Source organism: Taeniopygia guttata, chromosome 6 (genome assembly GCF_048771995.1).
Source record: "Taeniopygia guttata chromosome 6, bTaeGut7.mat, whole genome shotgun sequence".
Taxonomy (NCBI): domain Eukaryota; kingdom Metazoa; phylum Chordata; class Aves; order Passeriformes; family Estrildidae; genus Taeniopygia; species Taeniopygia guttata.
In genome coordinates, this window is record NC_133031.1 from 20359170 (window position 1) to 20379740 (window position 20571).

At 40.5% G+C, this 20571-nt stretch overlaps 1 protein-coding gene across 6 annotated transcripts in view; it reads right to left on the bottom strand.

The window, feature by feature from the left end:
• SLC16A12 (solute carrier family 16 member 12) overlaps positions 1–20571 on the bottom strand; it is a 41396-nt gene that overhangs the window by 9145 nt on the left and 11680 nt on the right. For 4 of the 6 annotated variants that reach the window (XM_072931103.1, XM_072931102.1, XM_072931101.1 and 1 more), the window contains exons 2-4: positions 2498–2702; positions 1834–1937; positions 444–587 (exon numbers count right to left, since the gene is read on the bottom strand). In XM_072931103.1, the coding sequence (XP_072787204.1) occupies positions 444–587; positions 1834–1937; positions 2498–2592 (343 nt within the window). In that variant the 5' untranslated portion in view covers positions 2593–2702. Of the gene's footprint in view, positions 1–443; positions 588–1833; positions 1938–2497; positions 20559–20571 lie in introns of those variants that run through there. The other 2 variants (XM_072931099.1, XM_072931098.1) reach the window with 2 other exon arrangements.

Genomic DNA, 20571 nt, shown 5'->3' on the forward strand with positions numbered 1-20571 from the left:
CAAAGAGCTCCTCTACCTCTTACTTACATTTATGTTTTGGTTTAAACTTTTTTCCCAAATATGCAAATATATTAGGGCAATCTAGAACTTCTGCTATAACAAATTCCTCCCAAATCCCGGACAAAACAGGGAAACCTTTTCATGTATACCAACTGCAACAGCAGTCCTTCCTGACCTCCCATAACTTCAGAACTTTATTGACAGTCCTCTCTCTAATAGAAGGTAAGAGTTGCTTTTGCAGGGTGCTGCATTTGTGTGATACGAGATCAGTAAGTGCTGAAGCTCTTGCTGGCACAGCCTCTCGTCTACAATCATGGGATCAGGTCTGAGTATTTCCATTTCATCAGTGCAGCGTCAATATGACATGGAGGAGAGATCACCCATTGTTTTTAGCATTCCTGTCCTGTGTTCTGGCAGCAACAAAGGGGCTGAATGCCTCCTACCTGTGAGGACTCCTAATGAGAAGTAGAGATGTTCCAGACGGGTGGCGAATGAGCTCAAAATTAGTCCAGTAGATGCAAGCAGCCCTCCTAGCATGATACCAACTTGACAGGATACATGATTACTGATTAAACTCCCAAGCGGGGCTTCAAAGAAACAAATAAAGCTGGTAGTTAATGGCAGGTCTTCACACACAGTTCACTGCAACACTTAGAAAAGAAAAGGAAGCAGGGGGAAGCAGAAGAAAATATATGTGCAGCTACTGGGCAGTCTTCCAACATAACCCTGTCACAATGGCATGAGCACCAAATATGAAGAAAAACCTTCTAAAAGTAATTCTCCTGAAAGTCAGGATAAACCTGAGACTTACAGGAGCTTTCTCAGCAGCCATTTCTGTAGCTCAAAGTCATTATGGAACACAGCCAGTCTGCGGAGTCAAGGGGTCAAAACAGGTCACAGGAACAGCCCACACTGTTCATTACTCCATGCTTACAACACTCAGACTTTTCCCCACCTGGAATTTGCACTTCAGCCCTCAGTAACTTTATGTGTCCTTCCTCACAACTCCCTAGCCTTGTGGGCTCTGGGTTAGACCCAAACAGGAGAGGTCACACATCTTTTGGACAATCATTAGGGCTGCTACCCTTCTCCTGCACTTCTCCCAACACCGATGTCTTCCAGATCACCCTGTATGGGATGTCATCACCAACCCCCTCCCCTTATACTACCTGCAATGCCAGGGCAAGGTTACCCTTATTTCTTGCTTTTCCCCGAGATATAAGTGGTTACAGGTGAGTTGTTGCATCTCATTCTAGCTCTGCCCCTCTGCCTTTCTAGAAATTTTTACGGATTAACCTCTTCTGCAGGACTAGGGCATGGATTTTCACCAAGCTGTACAGCTTTAAAGCAAACCCATGAGAAATTCAGTACAACTGCTACATTGATGCACATGATTTTTAATAATAGCAAATTTTCTTTTAAGAGAGAAGACTATTTGTAAATTACACTTTTGATAAAAGGAGGATGGTTGTGACTTGATCTGGAGGCAAGATGTACATCCTGTTCAACATCTCAATAAAACTCCAATCAAAAGACAAAAGAAACAATTGCTCAGTTAATAGCTCTCAAACATGAGGTGTCCCAATAGACCTCAACAAAAGTACGTTTCTGAAAAATTAGATCACTTCACAAAACAAAGTTCTGCTTCTTTTCTTTAGTATGAAGACACTCCCTTGCACAACTGTATTGGGGGAAGCAGCTTGGATATACCATACCCCAGAGATCCCACAGTATCACTCTTCCCCAGCTGACTCCACCAACTTGTAAGCATGCTAAAAACAGATGGAGCTGATGCAAAAGTAGCCACATTACTCTTAAAAGGGTAATACACACCACAAAGCATTGTAGCACAGTCAACAATGGAGTGGATCCAAGCAGTTCTGGCATAATCCTGCCCAAAGTATGCCTGGAACTCCACAAAAAAAATGGAGATACACCTAGGACAGAAAACATAAACACCAGTCTGTTAAACATGGCATATTTGCCTCACAGAAAACACCGTTCTCACTCTTCAGGTATAAAAAGTATCCACTCCCAGGTAAATCAAAATTCTTGTTGTGAACATTATAATTTTCACATTGACTCAGGGGTCACACAAATCCACTGGGACTGACAAAAAGTGAGCATGGCTGTGGGGTCAGAGGGACACAGTGAACCCAAAGAGACCCTACATGATTCCTCCCTCCCCAGCCAAGCCTGAAATAGCTCTACCTGCCCCAGGCCTTGGTTCTGTAAGAAATCAAGGAGCGGGTGCTGAAAGCTGGAGCAGCTGTCAGAGGAGGCGAGACTAAAGCCAGAGGGCTCTAATCCCTTGGTTGCCCCCGCAGCCTTAGGGGTTTCAGGAAGCCTTGGAAAAAGCAGCAGGAGAGAGTCTGTACCTAACCAGAATAACCCTGTCAGCTGCAGGACATCAGAGATAACAAACCCTCTTCCCAAGCAGAAAAAAAAAAAGCCAATGCCACAAAGAGGCCAGCAAGACAAGCAGCAGCGCTTGTACCTCGTCACGGCCCTGGTGCAGATGGTGACGAGGAAGCAGCCGGCAACAATCATCCAGCCCCAGCCGCCGTCGGGAGGGCCGGCGCGCCGGGCCATGGCGGTGCTCCGCGCCTCGCCTCAGCGGCAGCGCCCGGCCCCGGCCCTCATGCCCGGCCCCGGGGGCTGCTCGGCACACGGGGCTGCTCGGCACACGGGGCTGCGGCCATCTGCGGAGAGAAACGGCCTGTCAGACACGCTGCACACGCTGGAACCCTGGGGCTGGGCACGGCATCCTGCCTCAGCTCTCCCCGCCACAGAAAAGGGAGCGCTTCCTTCCCATGCAGTTCGTGAACATTTGTTGGAAGCAAGAGGGCCATCAGAATTTGAGCCAGTGTCTGGTATCGTGCTTTTCATGATAATTTGGGTGATTTGTCCAGCAGTTGCATCCTAGCACACAATACTCTCTTCCCCGCTGCGTGTCAGTGCATAGATGTGCGAGTCACTTCACTGCTGCCCGTCACTGTTCACCTCCGGCAGGCTCCCCATTCATGCCATCCCTGGCCTGATCTGTATTTTCAATTGCAATCTCTACTCAAACTAGCTACTCTCCCTTGTACACAATTGAGTGCAAAAGTTTTGTTTGAGAGAATACAGTTTTCACCTTTGTACGCTAAGGGAATGTTTACTCCACAACCAGAACGGATCTGATGATAAAATGACCTCTGTATTCTCACAAGCTAAACCCCAGATGAAAGCTGTAATCAGCAGGACACAGCAACTTAATTTTGTGAGCATGGATAGTTCACAGAAGGTCAGAGCTAGCCCGTCCCCCTCTCCTAACCACTTCAATCAAAACTGCGTCGGCATCCAGGCCACAGAATGGTCTCTAAACACACACTGGGTGCTGCAGGACACTGCAGGAGAGCCAGTGATGCCCACTGGATGGACCCTAGGTGAGGAACTGAGTCATGTTCTTTGCTAAGGCGACCAACAGCCCTCAGTCCTTTTGCATCAGTGACTGAATGGCAGGGCTCGACCGAGGGATGGGTGCCCCGATTTTCTCAGTGCAGGAACACGCAGCGCTGGCTGTCAGTGCTCAATTTCAGTCCGTATTTCCGCCATCACCAGCAAGCCCTTAGCCTCTGGATGGATCAAAGGCTTATAAGCAGAATATCTGTGATGTCTTTCCTTTTTGCTTGAAGAGAAAGTTCAAATACCTTCTATCTCACCGAGCTACAACAGATGCTAAGTATGCAAGATTCCCACTGACAAGAGCCACAGGCTTCCCAGGAAGCCTGCTATGACATGTTATGGGAGGTCAGAGGGCTACAGAGCCACTTCAAATGGCAGTTCAAGAAAGCAGCTACATGGTTAACAGTGAGCATCCTCGGTCCTTGAAGCTGCTCAGACAGGTGATGCTCCAGGCTTGACTCTGCAATGCCTAGAGCTTCCTGACCAAAAACAGCAAGACACTCTAGAACTAGCCCTAAACACCACCACATCTGAACCTTTGAGAAGTGTTCATCAGTGACCTCCTTGAGATATCCAGAGTTGCAGCTCAAAACCAAAACCTAATTATTTTAAGAAAACATATACACACTGCCAAACTCAAAGGTGAGCACAATAGGAGAAAACAGGTATGACAAACAAAAAACACAACACGATGAAAGCTTAGTTGAATTCCTACTAGACTGTAAATAATATCCTGTAACAGCACTGTACCAGAGGACCAAAAGACTTTTTTGGAAAACAAAATCTTTGGTAGTGTTGGCACAAATAGATTATATCCTGATTTTTCAATGAAATCTACCATGAATTTATCCTGCCAAATTCACTTGAACAAGCAGAGCCAGTACCAGTGCTTCGTACCATGTGGCCACCACATTTTGCATCTAACACTGAGGGCCTTGGGGTAGATACACTGCATTATTGCAAGTTCAATAACTTATGTTCAAATGCCTGGAAGATTGAATAGCCCATAAGAATCCATGAATTAACAGGGCACTAATAAAGTTTAAGGTATTTAGCTCAAGAGTTTCCTGGCAATCACAAGTAATATAGATATAGTTAGGTGGAGTTTGCATAAACACATGATCCATCACAGAGGGATCCTGAGCACTTCTGCAGAGTCTTGGCAAGGAGAAGCTTCTTATTTTGGGTCTGAGCAGTATCTTTCATTGCCCATTCTACAGGAATGAAGGGGTTTTTTTTTTGGTTTTGGGTTTTTCTAGGCTTTTTTTGTGGGTTTTTGTTTGGTTGGGGTTTTTTTTTTTTTGGTTTTTTTTTGTTTGTTTGTTTGTTTGGGTTTTTTGGTTGGTTTGTTGGTTGGTTTGGTTTTCTTTTTCAAGTTTTGATTATTTAGGGTGGAGGAGGAACTTCCAGGAATTCCAGAATGGATAACAATAACCCTTCAATAAGCAGAAATATACACAAAAATTTTCAGAGGAGTCAACAATCTCCACATACAGAGCCCTAATGAACTTTAATGCACAGACAGTAGTAGCTGGGTGGCATGGCCTCAGCCTAGATCTCTGGCCCAACTTCCCAGGCAAGCTTCAGCTCAGGTTGAGTTTACATTTTTAGCTGTACATTAACATACTTGGGAAAAAATTGATGACATATCAGGCTAAGTAAACATAGATTAGGTGTTTGGTTACATGGTTACTTGCTGTTATTTTCCCAGAACCCTGGCAGCAAACATTTAATGAGGTTACAAGCAACTGAAAACAACCGTAGTATAAAAAATGCCTGGCCAATAGGAAAAGGCCACCCAGCCTCCCTGTAGCAGATTAGTGCAAACCTCATATCCTTGACTCCCCACTTGCTTCAAGGAGTGCTGTGCCTTTGACAGACACTGAACTAATAGGCAAGTTAAATAATTACCTTTCTTGTTGCTGCACATGTCTAAAAGCACTTATTATGTCAACCTGAGAATTTCATTCTGAGGGTAGGAAACTTCATTTGCTTACACCCTGGTGCTGTTTTCTACTTATCTGTATGGTAGATAGTACAGATTGTAGACTCTGCAAATGAAGCTGAACAGCAAGAAAGCACACTTTATCTGTGCAGTCATGCCCTCCCCATTCCCAAATGCCAGTTTGCTCTCAATGTTGCATCTTTTTCTTAACCTTTCTGGTATAAGATAAGACTATTTTTGAATATTTGTTCCACTGTAAGGCCTGGCAGCATTGACTGCTATTACAACATATCTCAGATGTACATGAAAGTTCCTGCTGCTTGAGACAGATGAAGGAAAGCAGGGTTAAAATATAATCTCATGAAACAGCTCTATACTTTGCTAGATAATTTTCACCCAAGCACTGAGTAAATGTGCTTTGCTGTGAGTTCAAAGAAGATGCAAGTGAGGTAAAGATGGTACAAATTCTGCTGATCCCTTAGAAAGCCTCAGTTACCCAATGTGCCCTGGCAGCTTACTAAACAGTGACTCTATTCCCCCAAGTTAAAACATTAAGTTTAATTTGGCAGGATAAAAAAAAACTATTAGTTACTTCAGCAGCTGTTTTTGAGAAGCCTAGAAAGAAGGCAAGTGCTCCTGAGAGCACCTCCCTTACTCAGTCTTTCAGCAAGCAGAAAGGAGGGGGTGAGGTTACTAAAAAGGCACTACCATAACCTTGCACCTCATCACAAGGTCCCTTTTGCCAGGAAAAGGAGCACAAAAATCCACGGCATCTTAGCAACCTGCCAGCACAGCAACAGGAGCCACTGACCTTTTAAACAGCTCACAGCCAGCAAAGTGTTCACTGCTCCCTCTGCCCACCTCTCCTGCCACCCTAAAGGTTTCCTTCTTTGGAGTAATTCGTTCAATAATGATATCACAACAATGTATTCATATGACAAAGGACAGAGGAGCAGCAGGTACAGTCACTGTGGCCTGCCTGGGGACAAGGGGTGGCACTTTTCCTACCTTGTTCACCTGCTCCGTATACAGTGCTGGCAACTCCCTCATCTCAAGAAATACCCCCTACAGTGCCTGACAGTTTGGATGCTTTTTGAAAATGCTCCATTTGCAGAGGGATACAGCTTCAACCAGAGGAAAAGGCAGAGAGTGGTGTTTGTATCACAGTTGTCCCACAGCAGAACACAGAACATAGTAGGCATCCCACTCTGCTGCTTTCTTATTCTTCACCCTATCCTGATTATACAAAATCATAATAGCTCTGTGTGTTTAGATGTCTTTGCAATTTCTTTCACAACTGCATGGAAGGAATTTGTGCAGTTTATCCCAACAGAACTGGCCCAAATATCTATTACCAGCATAAATAAGCACAGACTCCAACACTTTTACCTGTTCCATAATGCAGAGATGTACATCTCAGAAAAATGAGAAAGAGACTTATCTAGAATTTTTTTTTGGGGACATACAGTTTATCTATTTGGATGTGAGATACATCCAAACAGATAAACTGCATGTACCACTTGCTGTCTTTACCATGAAAATGGGGTGGGAGAGGCCTGAGAAACCTGTGACAGTCTCTGTGCCCAGCATGCCAGGACACGCTTCCAGAACAGGTTCATACACACCAATGAATTTAAACTGTACTTCTCTGGTGAACAGCAACACATACAGATTTCAAAGTCACTTTAAGAACATTCGTGCAGATGAATTTTATGAAGAACAAATATAAAGCAGTTTAAGCATAGCTGGAGAAGATTCATTAATGCGTGAAAGGTAACAGAATTGCATATATTTACTACATTTAACCTATGCACCTAGCTCTAGGGCAGTTTAACAACTTCTTGTATTTACCCTATTCATGTAGCTTTAGGACAGATCTTCTTTCTTGTTCTTCAGATTGCACCAATTATTATTTCTAGGCACTTGCTACATTCATGTTGATCTCTTGTTTTAATACTCTCTTGCTTTCTTTTCTCTTTGACTGCTGCATCTTTGATGAAATGAAAAATGAACAAACTAAAGAACTATAAATAAAAGAAAAAAACAAAAAGGGTGTGGTATGAGTATTAAAGATAGAAGAGAGAAGAAGGAAAAGGCTAGCTAACAAAAATATATATGTTCTATGGCACAGTGGAGCATAAGATTAAATATTTTACAGGTTTTGAAAGAGCTCATTTCTTTTATGTGTCTTGAAGGATCAAGGATGACCACATTTGACCACTGACCAGAGTCCTTCCCAGAAGGTGGCTAGCTACCTTAACTTTTACAGCAGAGCACATTTAAATGGGACATGGTATTTGATATGAGCACAGAAGATACAGACAGCTGCAAACCCTCCATTGACTGGTGAGGGCAAAAGGAGGTACTCTTTTTTGGGGTTTTTCCTGTTTGGAAAAAACAAGACACTTTTTCAGCCTCTTTTGCTTCCCTATATTTCCCCACTAGCAATTGCATATCATGGCAGGCACTACAGCCAGCATTCTGGCAGGCAGCTAAATTCTAAATTGTTCTTAAATACATGGAAAATAAAGACTTAAATTCTATGCAGCTCTTGGGATGCAAACACTATTTCTAATCTAATCTATTTTCTCCAGTCAACAGCTGTCCCATTCTGCACCCCAAGTTAGCTATTTAACTCAAAAAGAACAGCTTGTTTTGATTTCAGCAATCTTTTTATCAAGAACTATATGATTATGACTTTGACTTGTTTAAAAACAACCCAAGAGGTTTTCTGCAACCCTATGTTCCTAAATAAAAATAACTCTATTGAGCATCTTAAGGCTATTACTCTATAGTGTCAGCTTTTTTCTGTTTAAATATGTATCTGTCCAGTCTCTAGACAAAAACAAAGTTTATGTTTTTCTGAAAAGAATGGCTGATGAATCCATGGAAATATTCCTTGTGTGAGTAAGTAATCTTGCAGATTATGCATGTCTTCACAAACAGGGTACACATTCTGCTTCTCTGACGCCATAAAATCAATATCTGTCCAGCATTGTTACAAATGGTTAAAAAAATAACTGCTTACCTAAAAGTTCATTTAGGGAATTGTACCAGAATCAGTAAATAAACAAATATCTAAAAAAAAAAACCCAAAACAAAACCAAAATCCAACCTGACTTTTAATTGTTGCCATAATACTAAGACAAGAAGCACATTAAGACAGATTGTACTAAGTGCTTCATACTTTTTCCAGTTTTTTATCCATATAATTCCTGAATAAATTTGGATGTTTTATTTTGATAATGTGTAACCACTTTTATACTTTTAAGGAGGGATTTCTCTATGATACCAAATAAAAGCAACATTAATCATCTATTTTTTTGCAGCAGTACTTTGAGTCTTCTAATCATAGAGCAGTGTCACAGGACTGGGCATTATGCGAACATCTGATAAAACTTTCCCTCCATCCAAAATGTATCCAGATAGAGAAGATGAAATGGGTAACATCCCAGCTTATTAACTCCTGTCAGTATGCTGAACAGCAAATGTTCTTTGTTTGCTTCAGTTAATGCATTTGAGGGAGGTGGTTGCAGGAGACAGATTGAACAGGAAAAGCAGTCTGGGAAGCAAAGGGGTGCTGAGCAGCTGGTAGATAATGGAGGTGCCAGAGAGGGCCATAGGTGAGTGGGGTGACACAAAAAAAGGGCGAGAGTTTAGAAGACTCTAATTTACCCAAAAAGTAAAAAAACTGAGCTGAAACATTAAAAATATGGGAAAAGTAAGGGCTATAGAGTAGCAGTGTTCATTAGCTGCTCCTGTACCAAGCAGTCACTGGGAAAGGAAGGGCCATTCTTGCCTCCCACAGCAATCACTTTGCCACACAGGCTCCTTAATTTGTCAAAGCTGCCAGAAATTGCTAAATCATATGATGCAGCTGGAGCCACAGCAGGAGTAGACACTGTCAGTAATGAGAAATGCAAGGTGAACATCCCTTGTCTCTTAAAACCATTGTGTGGGGCTTACAAAAAACTAGCAACCTGATCAGAAGGGGTCTACAGAAAAAGGTTAAGCAAATGATAATGGAACCCTCTTGACTCTTTTACATAGTTCCTGGCTGGGCTAGTCCTTAAATAATGTAGTTTAAGTACAGAGGGTAAAAACCGCAAATGAATATTTTTGTAGGAAAACATCTTTGCAGAGAAAGCTTGACTTTAACTTAACTCCACCTGAAAATGAGCATTTTTGATGTATACTCTTAAGGGTTTTTATACAGGTACAGTTCTCACCATCTCATTTCTCACTGTGACGAAAAGCCTAGAGAGCCAGACAATTTTCCTTGAGTACATGTCTGTTACTGAAATCTGAGCTGAGACTGCCAGTGAGCACACCCTTAGCAAGGCTGTGGTCACACATGTTCTATCTTATGATGTCAACATGCATATGTGTCAGAAATCTCTGATGTTTGCTATTTTTCTAATATCTCTCAATTTTTCAATACTCCTACATTTTCCTAATGTAGAAGCAGATGGTGGGTAGACAATGGTTTTTGGAATTGTTTCTTATTAACTTATAATTACATTACATTTATCTGTTAATTTTGAGTTTGATAATATATCATTAATGATGATTAAACATTTCTTCAAACACTTCTTATTTACTGTTAAACTTAAATATGTGCTAGTGCAATAATTTTTCTGAGTCATTCCTATCTGTTCAAGGATCTGTGCACTTCTCTGGATCAGGAACTTATTAGTGCTTTCTTACATCCTTAAAAAATGTTAACATCTGACCATAATTGTTTGGAAATTCTGAAAAAGCTTCTTAATCAAAGTGGTCTTCAACTTTTCGTACATCTGGTATAGAAATTTTTCCATCTTCAGGATAATCTTGCTCTAAGAAAGAATGCCGCTGCAAAGCTGTAATGGAACATGTGTGAATAGCACATGTTTTTTCAGACCATTACAAGTTGGTCTGTGGAAATGACTACTCGCGCCTTTCTTCACTGATTCTGCACCCCAGATTCTACTTTGGTGATAATGATCCAAAAATTAACCTCTCTTAGGTTGGCTGGAGATGACCTGGTGAATCATATGACAAGAAAATGCTGTTCTGATCCCTGAAGAGAAAATTAAGGTGTTCTCAGGCACGCCAGGAGTGCTCAGGCACCAACAGTGCAGCTGTGCCTGGGTAAAACTGAGGGGCTGACAACATGGAGACACACCTCCCTGAACATACCTGGAAGTGCCAAAGGCCACACAAAAGCTGAGGTTGCTGCCAGGTTTGTGTCTCATCTCTGAAGAGGAATGAGTGCTGACAAACACCAGTTCCAGCAAACCTCCTCGGTGGGGAGTCCCAGCCTGGGGAAGCACTGACAACCCTTCTGCAGTGTCCTGGGAGAGATGACACCCAGTCCAAGCCCCTGCTCAGCAGAGGAGATCCAGGAAAGCAGGATGCAAGGCCAGGGGACACTTGTATGCCCTCACCTGGAACTCTCAGTGGTATGCTTAGAGAACTTGTCCCTGTACTAGGAGCTCTTTCACAGTTATCACCTTTTCAGCCTTTCTGTTTATGGAAAAACCTTGTTCAAGACATGCAAAACTAATTTGGTTTATAATGTCCTTGATGTGCCTGGCTGGGTTTTAGGAAGACTCACTTAAACAAAGACATATTTTCCCCATGTTCTTGAAGAGCTCAGAGCCCAATTGGCATTGTTGGGTTTTTAACAATTCACACAGAAAAAATACTTTTCACAGTTCATTTTCAAAATGAAAATCTTATCAAGTACTTTCTGAAAGGAAAGGAAATTATTGTTCTAGAAAACAAATTCTGTACCTACAGAACAAGTTATCCAGAAGGCTGTCTCTATTTATCTGATGGTTTAGGGCTGCTGATAGCATCAATTCATCATCATCTTCAATGTGCAATATTTGCCAAAGCCAATCAGGCATACAACGGCAAGGCCGGTTATTTCCGTTTGTTCACACAAGCTTATGTTCTGAAACAAAGCTAATAGGATCCTTGATGCCATGCCTGCTCTTCTAATGGACAGTATGCACCATATGATAGGAACCTGTCACTATTAGGGGGTTTTCAGCTGAAATCTTAAACTCTGTAAAAATGTCAGATAGCCCTACTATCATGTCAGAGCCACAAATTATTTTTCCTTTAATAATGTTAATATATAATCATTGGATATTGTAACTGTGCATTAAGATAATCCCCAGCAGGAATGGTGGGAAAATATCTAAATACTGGACAGACAACTGTTCAAGACAAAAAAACAGGATGTCTGTAATTTCCTGAAACAGACTTTCAAAACCAACTACTGATGAATGTGGCTTTACAGGGTTAGGTATTTCTGAGAAGTCATTGCACAAATCACATTTACCTTATTAAAAAAGCATAATATATTATAATAGATCCATAGGTACATTCCAATGAACATATCTCTGCACAAGCAGGCTCACATATATCCCTGCACAAACCCTCAGAAAGTAACAAAGGGGAAGCTACTAAGTTGGGAAGGAAGCATTAAATACTAAAATGAAAGACAAGGAAACAGACGACTGAAGTCAAGAGGAAGAACTCTTAGCATGCCATACAAAATACATCTCTGACCAGGAAGAATGTACACAGTGAAATATGCATCTACTCACAAGTAACTGTTTTGGTGAAATCACATGCTGGAAGTTAACAAACAACTGAAGTGTCTTGGGCAGATCAGCACATTCTTCATGCTCAGTCTTCCAATCAGCCTCACTGAGCCATCCATGTTTCAACTACATCCTTGCTTAATACTGTATTTTAGTTTTTAGGAAAACTTTAAAGCCTTGAGAGAAGCGCCCCAGGTCCCCTTTTCTGAGTGAATACTGGTGCAGCTGCTCGATTACATCATTTTCAGAAATGATCAGGAGGAACTTTCCATGATACTTAAGGGTGTGCTCCTGCTAGTCAGCAGCCCAGAAATATAGTTTCTCAATGTTATGTTAAAGAACATTTCTCTTCATAGAATGCTTTTGCTTTGATAAGTGAAACACAGAAAAAAATCACCCTGTTATAACTTAAGTATATTTTACCATTGCTCTCCAGATTTCTATTTTAATTTCTTTAAAAGTTAGTCTCCATTTTCATTTTCTTAGATGTTCCCATACATATCCTTAGCTTGTATCCTCTCAGCTCCACAGACACACAGAACTGTCAGCAAGCAGAATGTTACAGTAAGTGTTCAAACAAGCCTGGGATGGAGATGTGATTGGAAAGAATATTTGGAAAAATATCTGACCACAAGAAGCACGGGATTATCTTAACTCATAAAAAGCATGAGACCAAGGGCTTTGCACCAAGGGACTCAAGAGTGCCTCTGGCAGGAAAACAAACCTGTAAGTAGTGAGGGCAGAAATTTTACAGAAGAGAAGTTTGAGTTACTCTAATAGTAAATGAGACAGTATGTAGAAAAACAGGAAACCACTTTCCCCAGATTGTATCACATTTGTCTTTTCTCTTCACCATCTACACTGTAAAGGCAGATAGCTATAAAAGAAGGAGGAAAAGAGCCCATCTGGAGGAGCAAGACATCAGGGAGTCATCTTGTTAAATGTTAGAAAGCAGCGGTAAGAGAGCCCATGAAAGGTGACATTTTAAAGTACTTGAAAACTGAAAGAAAGAAAGAGGCTGATGCTATCTAAGAAAAATAACCTAGAAATTTATGTAAGAACTGGTTATAAAAACATTGGTAAAAATTCTCTGTTTCTTCTTCCTATTAAACCCAGCCCTAATTACAGCAGCTGAATATTTACAACCCCAGAACAAGCACAGCCTGCCAAATCTCCCATAAAACACCCAAAGGCTCCTATGAGCAAACTCTCAAATGGAAACACTTAAGAATCAAACTATGTAGCCTCTGCTTTTTCATCTGATCCTACAGGCCAACTTGCTGGCCATTTATCATAGTTCTTGAACCACTGAATTGGAAAGTTTATAAAAACAAAAACCTGGATAAAAAATTCAATCATAGATTGTAGAACTAACTATAGGCTTTCAACCTGGTACCATGCTCAAGGATCTACTCTATACAAGTTAGAAGAAAGTTTAAAAAAAAAAAAAAATTGGCCCGGCTTTTTGCTCTCAGCTTCATTATTCACATTACTGTCAAGGAGCCATCGGGAAGAAATGCATTTGCTGCCTGTTTAGACTGGAGAGTCAAATGAGTATCATTTGGTCAAAGCCTCACCACATGTCAGCTTGGGAACAAAAGAACAAGATTTTAAAAGACAACCCAACAGTTATCCTCTTATCCTGTTATTCCAGCCAACCTTGTAAATATCTCTTACCTAGATCTTGTTATCAATAATCCTTTTAGTGGGATCAGTTTCACTTTAAACACCTTATTACATGGATGAAAAAAGGAGCAAAAATAACTCAAGAATTATCAGAAAGCAAAAATCATTTCTAAAACCAATGTTCGTATATTGATACACAGAGGATGATATTCCTTAAAATCTTCTCACTGTGAAGTTAATTTTTTTCTCTAAAAATGAACAGGTTCTAGTGATTTTTTCAAGAAATCTTCTATTTACAATGGAAATTATATTGTTTTTTAGCGATGAGATCTCTCACTGAGTTAAGTTTCCATTTCCAATTTAGTACCACTGGTGTATCTTGGTACCCTGAAAAATATTAGAAAGATATTGGCAGCAACACCTGCCTATGAACCTACCTAAAAAAAGCTCTATTGCACTCTCCAAATCCTTCATCATTAGGTAGTTTTTCTTCTTGAGCGGGCATTTCATGTTAGGACAGGTTGCATTTAATAAATTTTAAATTGTTACAAAGTTCTAAATTCACCTGAAGCAAAAATAGAATCCCAACAAACTTTTAATGAGTCCAAAAGCGTCAGCAGATTTCCTTTTCCACCTCCACTGCCACCCTAAAACGCCCTCCACTGGTTTCACACACTGTCCTGTCTGTCACCACCTTGACATCCTCTGTTTTTTCTCCAGACAGATTTTAGTTGCTGCATTGGTGCCTTTCCTGTCAGGAGGCATTGATACACTGACAACAGCATTCACATGCTTGCTATATTCTCTAGAAACAATAAAACTCGGGGATTTTTTTTTTTTTTATTTTCTAGGAGTTGCTTCATGTACCAAATTTTGACAACTGTCACCCTAGATTTACTTTCTCATTTAGGTAAAAGTAAAAATTGCCTACTCAAGGAGTACTCTGCAAAATACCCCTGCTGATACACACAAGGTGCCCATGCAAGACCTCTCATCTGAAATAATTTGTTAACCCACACTTTCTGGCAAACAAAGTTTGCAAACTGACAAGTGTCATTTTACCATCAGTCACGTGTGGACTGATTTTATGTAGCTTGCACCATAAACCAAATGCAGAATTACATCATATGGGTTGCAGCCCCTCAGAGATTACTCTCCACTCCATTAACTTCATTAAAAATAGACCAGATGTGTAGGATAATTCTATTTATTCTTTCCAACTTGCTACTCCTTCAGGCTAAATTAAATGGGCACTGATAGAAAGAACTCTGACGACAAAGAGGAGATGAAACACTGGCTTCATGAAAAGCAGAGGATGGTGGAGCAGGCAGGGAATGAATCACAGCTCATCCTAGATCTCCCATTCTCACTTGCACTGCTTTGCTCTACTGCCCTGCCTACTCTACATCTGGATCCCTAAGCTAACCATAAGGGGAACTGTTCAAAGCTTTGGATCTGTGCTGTGCCCCACAGAGCTAAACAGGGTACAGAAATAACAGTGTTTGCTTCTACAGGAAGCTGGCTCTGGCTGGCATTCACAGGGATGTCTCTGCTAACAAAGCATTTCTGCCTTGCCAATTTGCATCACAGCCATGTGCCAACCTGCAAAAATGAAAATTAAATTTGACCAATTTAATTGTTCTCCAACTGCATCCTGTTTTGACTGCTTAGATTTTCATGTATTTAGGGTGGTATCCAGGTCCTTCAATACATAATGACAGAAACTGCATATTTTTGCTGAGAGTTTCAGGGTCCTTGGTGATCAGCTGTGATGCCGCAATCAACACATTGTTCATCCAATACTAATTTTTCTGCTGTCATCAAATTGTATTTTATGGCAGCTGCATTTCCCAAATTAAATATTTGGGCCACTTTCAATGCAAAATACCAGATGCACAGAGAAATAGTCTGAACTGATTTAGATGAGGAAACAAAAAAATTGTTAATTCTATACTTAACACTGAAAACAGCTTTCATACAAAAAACTCCAGGTGCTATTGGAACACAGTATTGATATTGGTCAAGTGAAGAAACTACCTGGTCTTTGTAGCCACTCAATCCTTTCAAGAGGGAAAGTGCTGCTCCTCTCAGCTGCCTTTTCTTGCTCAGCTGATTTCCATTCCAATATTCTCTCTGCCCACAGGAGAGAATTTTTTTCAGTCTCTTTAAAAATGCACTTTGGATTTCTGCTAGGTTATCACACTATAGCTGCCCCAAGGACCATTCAGACTAAATAAAGAAAGAAAAATTATTACAAAAGTTTAGAAAGAGAGCAAAAGGCAGTCAACAGGCAGAGAGCACTTTATGGAGAAGCTTCCAAATGGTCTTTAGTCAAAACAAGTAGTGTTGGCTTGTTAGATGAAGCAGGTCAGATAGTGTATCTTTCAAGCTTTTATGGAAGAAAGTGCAATTTAAGGAGATATTTGCATGAAACCAGGGTTGCTGAGAGACAGTCAACATGGAGAGAACTCTCCAGGAACGTGTAGCAGCAAGAACACGATCATGGTCAACACTGATAGGCAATGGTTTGTTATCTGAACTGACAGGATTGCATCTGGAAGGCTGCAATGTTTAAAAACAAAAAAAAAAAAAACAAAACAAACAAAAAAAAAAAAAACAAAACCAAAAAAAACCCAAAAAAGCTAACTACCAGAAATGTTTATTTCTTTAAAAAACTGAAAAATAGCTGCCTATGAGAAGTGTAACAACATCAACATATTCAAATGACAATAGCACATCAATTCTTCAAGGGCCAACTCAGACCAGTTAGCCCACATGATGAAAAGGAAACCTTTATTCCCGTCAAGCTCAGGGCAGTAACTAATTTTAAAACCAGCTGGGGATGTTTATTGAACACTTAGGCACACTGGTATGGCTGAGTGTGATGTCCCTGGCCCAGCAAACTTCGAGCTTAATAGCTGAGAGGCGGGACTCAGCATTTCAGTGGCAGAAATTCAGCACCTGAATGTGGAACCATTTTGGGTTTAACTCTCCTTATTTCAGGCCTTCCTATTCCTGTTCTCTTAATGGCTTTTATGGGAAATAAAGGTGATGAGCTTGAAGGGCTGATAACAGTGGCCTCTGGAGGAGGGGAATAAACAAAAAGTCAAGAAATTACCAGTCCAAATGCTGTGGTACTTTTGGAAGTGCATAGGAGTAAGATAAACATGGAACCCATGCTCCATTGCAGCATCAGCCAAAGAAGCCAGAGCAGAAAGGAGCTGGGACAGTGACCCAGAGCAGCAGCACAGCCCTGCACTGCCCCTCCTCAGCTGTGACCCCACCAGCAGGTCCTGAACAAGCTCCAGGCACTCCTCTGCCAAAGGAGCTTGATATTGTCAAACACAACAGCTTGGTGAGATAAGGCCTAAAACAGACACGAGGAGGCATTTGACTATGCCTACAGATTAAATTGAGGACTTTTGTGAGGTCCTCAAGAAGCTCTCAAAGCCAACCTAGTTTAAGGTGTGTTTATAATGAACAATCTAAGACATGACTTATTAGGTACTGAAACAGCCCCAAAACACTGTGGCCAGCAGGAAAACCACCTGAATCAGGAGAGATGTTAACTAGGAAATCCACCAACACCACAGACTACAAAAAATCCCTAGAGAGGCAAGGGATAGTTCCCACTTCCTATATTTGCATTTCACATCTGGGAAATGTGAATAATTACATCAACATTTAGAAAAATCCAGAAATAACAGAAGGAAGGAAACTTTGCAATAATAAAAAAAAAAAAAAATAAAAAAAAAAGTGAAAGACAGGGGACTGTTTTCATCTTGAATAAAGGCAGAGGAAAATGTCACCACTGCCCTACTTAGGATGAGAAGCTGAATTCTCAACTCCAAAAATACTTCCAGGTCCTATTCAGAAAGGGGGATGCAGGAATTTTGTGGTTGCTAGCTAAAACATCTTCTCTGTTTTGATACTCAAAATCTACCTCTAGTTTCTTCTGCAATAGCTGGGAAACCACTTTCATTTTTTAAATATCCAAAGAAAATGTCTTCTTCTTCTATTTGTTTTCTGTCAGGCACTTTGCTTCTGACTCTGCACTCTCACTTAATGCTTCAAATGAATTTGAGAAAAGACTTCAATCATTATGTACACAGTTACCCCAGAAGAAATGGAGTGTAAGTGGTGTATGTAGGAAAGTACATTGGCAGTCTGTGACAAAAGTTGAGGAATCCCTGAAGTTTGGTCACATCTCTTGGGAAGATATGGCAATAATTTTGATGGTATTCCAGTCACTCACAGATTGCACAAGAAACTTGGAGAGCTGGAAAGAAAAGGGTGGCAAATGGGTTCTCTATAATTCACCTACCAGTAGGTTAAAAAACCAAATATGTACATTATAAATAAATGTCCACATATGGTCTAGGGCTTCTCATGATCCTTATTTCTGGACAATTATGACAACTCTCTGGTTGCAACTAATGTATTTACCATTCAAAAAGCATTCAAGGACAGTATTCCCCAGAAACTGAATAGATGCTACTAATAGATGAGAACAGTTAAACAAAATACTGTTTAATAGTAAAAGGAGACCAGATTATTTCCCATGTCTTGTTTTTACATCAGTTTTTAATCCTATCCACTTAAAGAGCATTACCCAACTTGGAAGTTGATGCAGAATGTAAGCCTGATTCCTGGTGCATACAGGCATGGATGTACATCCCTTACACAGACTAGACATACAATTGCTTCATTTTTTTCTTATTTGCATAATGCTCTGAGACAGCATTCACACCAAAGCCCAGAAAATCATGTTACAATAGAATACTAAAAAAGGAAAAAGACCAACAATTTTTCAGTGCAAACTGGTAAAATTGTCTAAAAATAAACACTAAAGACTCTTAGTGCATTTACTGCTTTCTCACTTCAATATCTCATCAAACAAAACAAGCAAAACCTAATAAATATGACACATAAACCAAATAAGAATAAAACATTCTTTTACTTTTTAAAAAAAATTAGTAAAAGTAGCAAGAATATCTTGGTTTGTGGATAACCAGTAGTAGTCCAACAGTAAACTGTAGCTAAGAAATAACTATGCAGTAGCATTTGTATTGTATGCAAAGTAACCCATAGAATTTTACTAACTAAGACTAAATTCATCCCAACTCACAAAATACATTGTTGCATGCCCTCAAGCCAGTTCTACAATTCCCAGCTGCTGAAGGCTCTGGAGAAGAAATCTGCCACAAATTGCTGGCTAATCTTACCAATGAATAGCTCATCTCTGTGCTGAAGAGATTATCTGCTGCCTCAGGGGCCTGCACAGTTTAAATTGCTGCAGAGGCAAAAGTGATGGATTTTGATCTTACAGTGTAAGGAAAGATAAGTTCCTCCTGGCTATATCTGAGTTCTGTGGGCTCCTCTCCTACTGCCACAGAGTGGGTGCTGAAAAATGCTTCTTCCAAAAACAGGAGGATGAGAGACCCGAACACCAAAGATTTCATACTTAGAAGATCCCAGCTTTCCCTGCATGCAGTTATATCCAGCATCCTACAGGCTGCAGAGAGACAAGGAGCCAATCCAGGAAAGGAGAGTCTCCACCTGGGTGTCTTCACCCAGAGCAGCTGACTCCTTGCCCACTGCCACAGCTCTCCCACTTCCCAGCAAGTGCAGACTGCTTCTGCAGAGGAAAACGAAACTATCAGTTCAGTAAGCTCCACAGGAGCACCCTCATTTCCAGTGAAGAAAAACAGAGTGATTAGCTTGGACAGCTTCAGTTTTGGTTTTTAAAAATTTCATCTTTCCAAATGTCTCCATCCCACAGGCTGGGAGCCCACCTACTGCAGGCAAGCTTAGCTTGCAGTTGTACTGCTCACAGTCACATCAATGTGTGCCAATTACCACAGGCAACAATATAGCTCATAAAATAGGTCTTTTGCTCTTGGAAGCCTGCTGTAAAGAAAACCCTCTTAGAAAAAAATTGATAAAATTAAGATTTTTATTTCTTTTAATCTGCTCTTTTAAATTGACGTGAGACTCTATAAAGATAATCCAAACTGCGGCTGAAGTGGCCCACCACAGGATAGAAAAGGTAAGATATTTTTCTTCAATGCCATGAATTTTCTTGTTTCAGGTTGGAAGGAAAAAGTTCTCTGTTGAATAAAGACACTAACAGCATGGAATTTCTTCTTCAAGTTCTATGAACAGGAACAGGTACCATCATCCTCTAAATATGTACTCCTGCTAAATGGACAATGTGCTGTGTTTTCCTACTGGTTACAATAGGATCATGACAGAGAAACAAAGTGTCTAAAGTAGGAATGAAAACAAGTCCTAAAACAAGGCACAAAAGCATCAGTGCTTTCCAGACTAAAATAAATGGTAGGAGATTATAGAAAGCTTACATTAAACTGACTTCTTAGTCTCACCATATCAATTAAACCAGTGCTATTTGTCTAATTGCTTCTGACATTCATAATTTAACAACAGGTCTACACTACATTCAAAAGTATCTTTAACAATTTATGTAAATGTTAAACAGAGTAAAGTGCATGCATGTAACAATTATGCTCTCTAGGATTAGAGGCACCCTCTTAGAGCTGGTTTAATCTTCCCTTTCAGAATTTTAGGCCTTCACCTATTCCAGCTAAATATAAGTTGATTAATAAAATTCATACTCTTATCATGCCTAGATCTATTTTCCAGAAAAGAGAGAATACTCCAAGAGAGAACAGTATAGGGAACATATCCTTAAGTTGTACACGTGGCTATACATCATGAAAGTGAAATCATTAGGTGAAAACTCAGTTACAACAGAAACAGATAATCGTATTTTTGTGTATACAGCTAACTGACTGCATGTGCACACAACTGCATTAAGATATCTGAGCATTCAGCTACATTTTTCAGGCAACTGCCATAGCCACATGTCATCAGCCCCCTCTGACCACAGTTTGATAAGCAATTACTTCTTTCAGCAGCAGTGATGCTGGCAGAAAC